The 6,207-nt window shown below is 36.3% G+C and overlaps 1 protein-coding gene across 1 annotated transcript; it reads right to left on the bottom strand.

Moving 5' to 3' along the window:
* Positions 1-3,121: 3,121 nt before the first annotated feature.
* On the bottom strand, positions 3,122-5,235 carry LOC125811396 (nuclear transcription factor Y subunit B-4-like). The gene is made up of 2 exons (XM_049490876.1): positions 5,142-5,235; positions 3,122-3,744 (listed from the first exon to the last, which is right to left on the bottom strand). Exons 1-2 carry the CDS (start codon positions 5,233-5,235, stop codon positions 3,122-3,124), a joined length of 717 nt encoding a protein of 238 aa, XP_049346833.1.
* Positions 5,236-6,207: the final 972 nt, after the last annotated feature.

Here is a 6,207-nt window from a genome sequence, read left to right as displayed (position 1 = left end):
CTGTGAATTTATTGTTGAATTTTTCTCTGGTAAAAAGCTTACAAAATATTTCACTCACTCTTGTCTGGCCTTGATTCCTAAGGTTGACCCCTTCCAATTTCTCTCACCTGAGACCTATTAGTCTAAGCAATTTTTCCAACAAAATTGTTTCCAAAATTTTAGTGAGAAGACTGAATCCTATCCTGTATAGACTCATTTCTGTTAATCAAAATGGCTTTATTACTGGTAGGTTGATTACTGAAAATGTTATGCTTGCTCAAGAAATTGTTCATGGCAATTAGACATGGCTAAAGCTTATGATAGAATGGACTGAAATTTTCTTAGAGAAGTCTTTAAAAGATTTGGTTTTTCAGACAAATGGATCACTCTTATATGGAATCTTATTTCTAATGTTTGGTACTCCATTTTGATTAATGGCACTAGATATGGCTTCTTCTGATCCTCTATCTCCCTCTATTTTTATTTTGGGTGGAGAGTTTCTTTCCAGAACTCTGAACAATTTGCTCATGACTAATGATAACTTTACTCCTTTTTCCATGCATAAAAGAGGCCCCCAAATCAATCACCTTGCTTATGCTAATGATATTGTTATCTTCAGTAGTGGAAATAGTAAGTCTGTTAAACTTATTATGAAACAGGTGAAGAATTATAAAAGTGTCTCAGGTCAAAGAGTGAACAAGGACAAAAGTTACTTCCTCACTAGCCCTAAAGCTGGTGCTTACAAGATTAATAGAATGAGGAGCTGTGTACTGGTTTCATGGATAAAAACTTCTCTTTTACATACTTGGGTTGCCCCATTTATATAGGGGAAAAAATTCTTACTTTGATGACATGGTCACCAAGGTAGTCAAAAGACTCAACGGCAGGCAGGGTAAGATGCTCACCAATGGTGGAAGAATTGTTCTGATCAAAAGTGTTCTTCAATCTCTTCCTATTTATACTCTCATTTCCCTTAACCCCCTGATATCACTCTTAATCTGTTAGAAAAACATTTTGCAAGATTTTTCTGGGGTTTCAATGAGAATAAATTCAAGACCATTGGATATCATGGAAGAACTAATTATGTATCTCTAAAGATGAGGGTGGCGTGGACATTAGAAGCTGTATAAATGATATTTCTAAAACATTGTCCATTAAAAGATGGTGGAGGTTAAGAACTCAACCATCTCTTTGGGCTAGGTTTATGATGGCTAAGTACTGCTTCACAATCCACCCTGTATCTAAATCTTGGATTCGGGGTAATTCGCAAGCTTGGAAATGTTTACTTAAAGCTAGAGATGATGCAGAACACAACATTTGTGGAAGATAAATTGTGGCAATTGTAATATGTGGTGGGATAATTGGTGTGAGAAAGGCCCTCTTGCTAAACTATAGCCTGATTGTACGTACAATGTTGTGCATTCTGTCAAGGAGTACATTTCTAATGGTAATTGGAATATGGATATGCTTAAAGATGTGCTCCCTGATAATATAGTTCATCACATTGGTAACATCTCAATCGGGGATGAGAATCATTCTGATTATGTTATATGGAACCTTACTCAAGATGGTCTTTATTCTAACATCTCTGCTTGGCAAATCATAAGAGAGGTTAGACAGAAAAACCTCTTCTTAGGCAACGTATGACATAAAAATCTCCCTTTCAAAATATCCTTTTTCACTTGGAGATTAATCTTTAAAAAAATCACCTTATGATGAAGTCCTTCACAAGTTTGGAAAATGTTTAGTTTCTAATTGTATGTGTTGTACAACTCTAGTTGTATGTGAATCCTTGCAGCAGTTTTCAGTAATAGTGATATGGCCAAATACATAGGGAAATTTTTTGGAAACTCCCTTGGAATTAATCACCGAGGGGGAGATGTTCAAAGAATTTTCAGAGTTTGATGGAACTTAAGCACCACCAACAGTGTATAGAGTATGATGCAACAAATTACCGCTATTTGCATTTCTTGGGAAATCTGGAAAAGCTGGACAACTTATAAATATGGCGGTATAAAAATTTTGTGACTTAAAGTATGGAGGTGCATATCCCGTGGAATATCAAGGCAGCCATTTCCACTGCCTTGCCAAACTGTGACACTACAGGTACATGGGCTGAATTTTGTGCAAGAATTGAAAGGTATAAACCTATTGTGAGATGGAGACAAGTCAGGTGGATGAAACCTGAGATAGGTAAGATCAATGCCAACACAGATGGGAGCTTCATCAACGAAAACTCTAGAGTTGGTATAGGAGGAATCATTAGGGATGCTACTGGTAACCTTATCATGGCATTCTCAGTCCCTGCTTGACCAACAATCAAGCTGAAGCTATGGCAGCATTATATGTTACCAGATGGTGCAAGCAAGCTGGATACAACAAATATGACTTGGAACTTAATTCTATGTTACTGGCCAACATGATCAAAGATAAGGATACCAAAAATTTGAAGCCGGAAGGAATTATTCGAGACATTGGCCAGACCATGAATGGGGCAGAAGTAAATGTTTCCCACTGCTATAGAGAAGCCAACCAAATAACTTACTTCTTTGCTAAACAAGCCTCCTCAAGTGGAAGTGGTACTTTTTATTATTCTTTTCGTCAATTTCCTAAAGAGGTGAAGGGACTATTTCTATTAGATAAGTGGCAACTTCCTAGCAGAAGGAGAAGATACGACAAATGTAATTTTTTTGTTAGTTGAACCAGTGTATCTTGCTTATAGTATGAAAGTCTATGTCATCATAGTCTTTCTGTTAATTGTTTAGTTTATCCTCGTTGTTCTTTATCAGAGGTTAGGTCCATGTCCCCCTCTGTTTTTGTAACTCTTTGGATGATATAGACATGGTAGGGGTCAAGCCTAACCCCCCACACCGTTAAGGTGATGGCTTAATTTTTATTTTTTTTTTAAAAGCAATCACCAACTGAATACTAAAAATATACAGGCAGCAAAGTGTACAAACAGCCAATTAAAAGGGCCACCGTTTGGCTCACTTAAATCGAAGGAACATTCCTAAACTTCGCAAAGAGCTATAGTTGATTGTCAATAGGTCGCAAATTAGGTAACAGAGAAAGATAGTCTACTTTTTTCACTAATCTTGAAGTTTCAGCTAAAGCTCAATTCCTTCGGCAGATCAGAAACTAATCACTCCTTACTCTTTTCCGCAGGAGACTCAACGTCACTATCCACAGGAGCCACTGCACACTCATGAGAACTGCTTCCACTTGATGCATCCCCCTGCCTATAACTGTTGCCCATTGGTGGTGGATACACAAAATAACCATGGTGATGAGCCATTGGAAAATTAGGAGGCAGGTGATTGGGCATGAGGCTGTAGCCTGAAGCTGGATTAACCATTGGGCGCTTCAACGGCAAAGGATCTCCTCTCACGGATCCACGCTCACCACCATCCAACTCACGATAACGTTGCAAGTACAAAGTCAAGGGTTCAACGTAGTCATCAAAACCAAGTGCGTTCATGGCCCAAAGCAAGTCTTCAGCAGTGATTGTCTTGCGCTGCTCAAGCTTGCAACGATCGTTAGCTTCGCCTGTTACAAAGCTTATGAACTCAGAGACACATTCTTGGATGACCAGTTTGGATTCATCGGCTATCTTGGCTTGGGGAGGAAGGATCTTGCGCATGTTTCTGACCACGTTGGCTATTGGCATGAATCGGTCTTGCTCCCGAATGGTGCATTCAGAATCTTCTTCATTGGCAGCAATTTCCTGGTTGAGATGAGAAGGCAGCTCCATGCTTCTCTCCATATCTTAATTTCACACAACAACAAAGCATCAGAGTGAAATGAAAAAGAAATGTAGTATATATAATCAAAATATTCATCTAATTTCATCACAACTAGCTAGGCTTTTGTAGTTCAAATGTCCAATTAAACATTAGTAAATCACATTTGCTATTAACTAACTTTTCAAGTATTGAAGCAATTACAGAACTAATGGCGCGCGCATATATATGTTTCACTAATTATTAGCTGCATATGAGAGTAGTACTACTGTAAGACGGCACTATGAATTGTGGACAATATTCATGTAAACACCAAAAGCACATATTATTTCAACAAAAGAGATGGCCAGTGTGAAAACAGACTAATTAAAGTAATATAAAACACTTCATGTATAGTTTTCGTCATCTTACTTATTTTGTCTGATCTTCAACTAACTCTGGCATTTATCAAACCATCCAAATTCACTTCTGATCAAACGCCTTTTTATTTTATCATCAATGTGATAAAGGAATAAGACAAAATTGTATCGTAACGGACACTACACTACCCACTGTTTTCATAAACTCTATATTTGTAGTACTAGTTGTTCTTAAAGTTATATGCAATGCTTCTTAAGCTTTAGATAAATAAATGCTTGTCAGATTTTAATTATTTTCTTAAAATGACTATTTGTTCTGATGATAAATTTGTTCTGTATTTTAATTTTATGGCAAAAACAGGAGTAATAAAAATAAAACTTGTCTAATTTGTGTAATACAACTTGCTTGTTTTCAAACTTGCTAGCTTTACACAGTTTCTTTCTCACTCTCTTTTTATTAATTGCTTTCCACTTGTTCCCCTTTTGTCTTAAAAGTACCAAAATAAAACCAGAAATTGCCGTGTCGATCACCATTACCATGAATTGATCTATTGATCTTTGATATACAAACAACTAGCTTTGCAATTATGTATATGGAAAAAAATGCATATATAGTCCCTAGATAATTAAAGACGGGTGTTTAGTAGATGACGATACAACAAGCTAATAAATGTATACAAGTTGCAGCTCTCCATCTAAAGAAGATAATGAAAAATTCAGAAGAATGAATGAAAATTATTAGCTCTCCTGAAAAAAAAGTATCCTTTTTGCTATCTTTTTGGGGGCTAGTACTGTGTGTGCTTCAACATTTATAAAGCTTCACAAATATATGAATATTCAACAAACCTAGTATATATAAATTCACAAGTGATGTCTGAAAGAGTGATGTGTATGCATTTGTAGCCCTACCTTCTTGTGAAGATAGAGAGATTATTCTTAACAGACGCTCGGCTCGAGTAAGCATATAAAAATCAATTGTACAAAACAGACACAAAGTTTCATGAATGTTCCATGGAGAAGGGGAATGCATTTGTAAAAGTAAAATAGTAGTTAGGTAGCATACCAGGGGAAGGGGAACGGGCAGGGGTTGGTTGCGGGGATCTGCGATAGCTATGAAATCCTCCATTTCCTGAACCAACATGATTACCATTAGCCATCTCTCTGTACAGATATGTATCTCTCTCTAAATTTATAAAGTGGCTCTTGGCAAGTGATATTTATAGCTACAATATTTAGGAGAAAGGGGGGGACACATAGCAGTAGGGCGTAATGAACGAGGTGAAGGTATTCGCCCGGATAAATAGGTTTTCACAGTTGGGCAAATGAGAATTGACCGAAAACAACATAGTTATATACTACTACTTCCTCAACCCAAAATAAGTGTAATTTTATCTCATTTGACGTCCATTAAGGAAAATAATAAATTGAAGGTATAGTTTATTAAGCTACCTTTATTTATTAGATGTTCTTGAGAATTGAATACTATTAAGGAGTAGTTCTTTAATACGAAAGTATAGTTGGAAAAACATACAAATTTTTGCCTTGAATTCCTACGATATTTTGGGAAAATTTATTGTTGGCTAAAGCGACACTTATTTTGGGAAAGAGGGAGTATACGTTACTTACAGTTTAATTTTCAGCCATTTGGCCACTTAAAAACCACCCAAAAACAAATAAAACCCCGAATATGTCTGAATAGCAACTTTGTAACCATTTGTGAAATTTACCAACACTGAATGCAAACTTTTATCATCCACAATAGAACATCTTACATATGACAAAGCAAATCTGACTATAAATGGGACAACATCAAACACATAAAATAAGTAAATTTTGTGGCAACTTCCAATTCAGTTTAAGTATGACATCAACACACTTTTAAAAAAGAAGTCGTACGTAATACGCCACTGGGAAAACAGGTTGTAAATGAAGCTTAGCAGTTCCCTCAAATTTTCCTTAAAGTTTATGGGATTGCCTAATTTCTTGCACTGTTCAATGATCATCCTCACAAGTTTTGGAGAATGAGAAAAGAGGACTCTTATTAAGTACATTCCAGTACTTGATCCCTTGAATTTCCGCAACCTCACTGTTTGAATCAATCTCATAGCTTCATTCACATGGTCTTTTTC

Source organism: Solanum verrucosum, unplaced genomic scaffold, assembly GCF_900185275.1.
Source record: "Solanum verrucosum unplaced genomic scaffold, falcon-dt-bn FXZP01000687.1, whole genome shotgun sequence".
Taxonomy (NCBI): Eukaryota; Viridiplantae; Streptophyta; class Magnoliopsida; order Solanales; family Solanaceae; genus Solanum; species Solanum verrucosum.
This window is presented reverse-complemented; position numbering and strand designations above follow the sequence as displayed.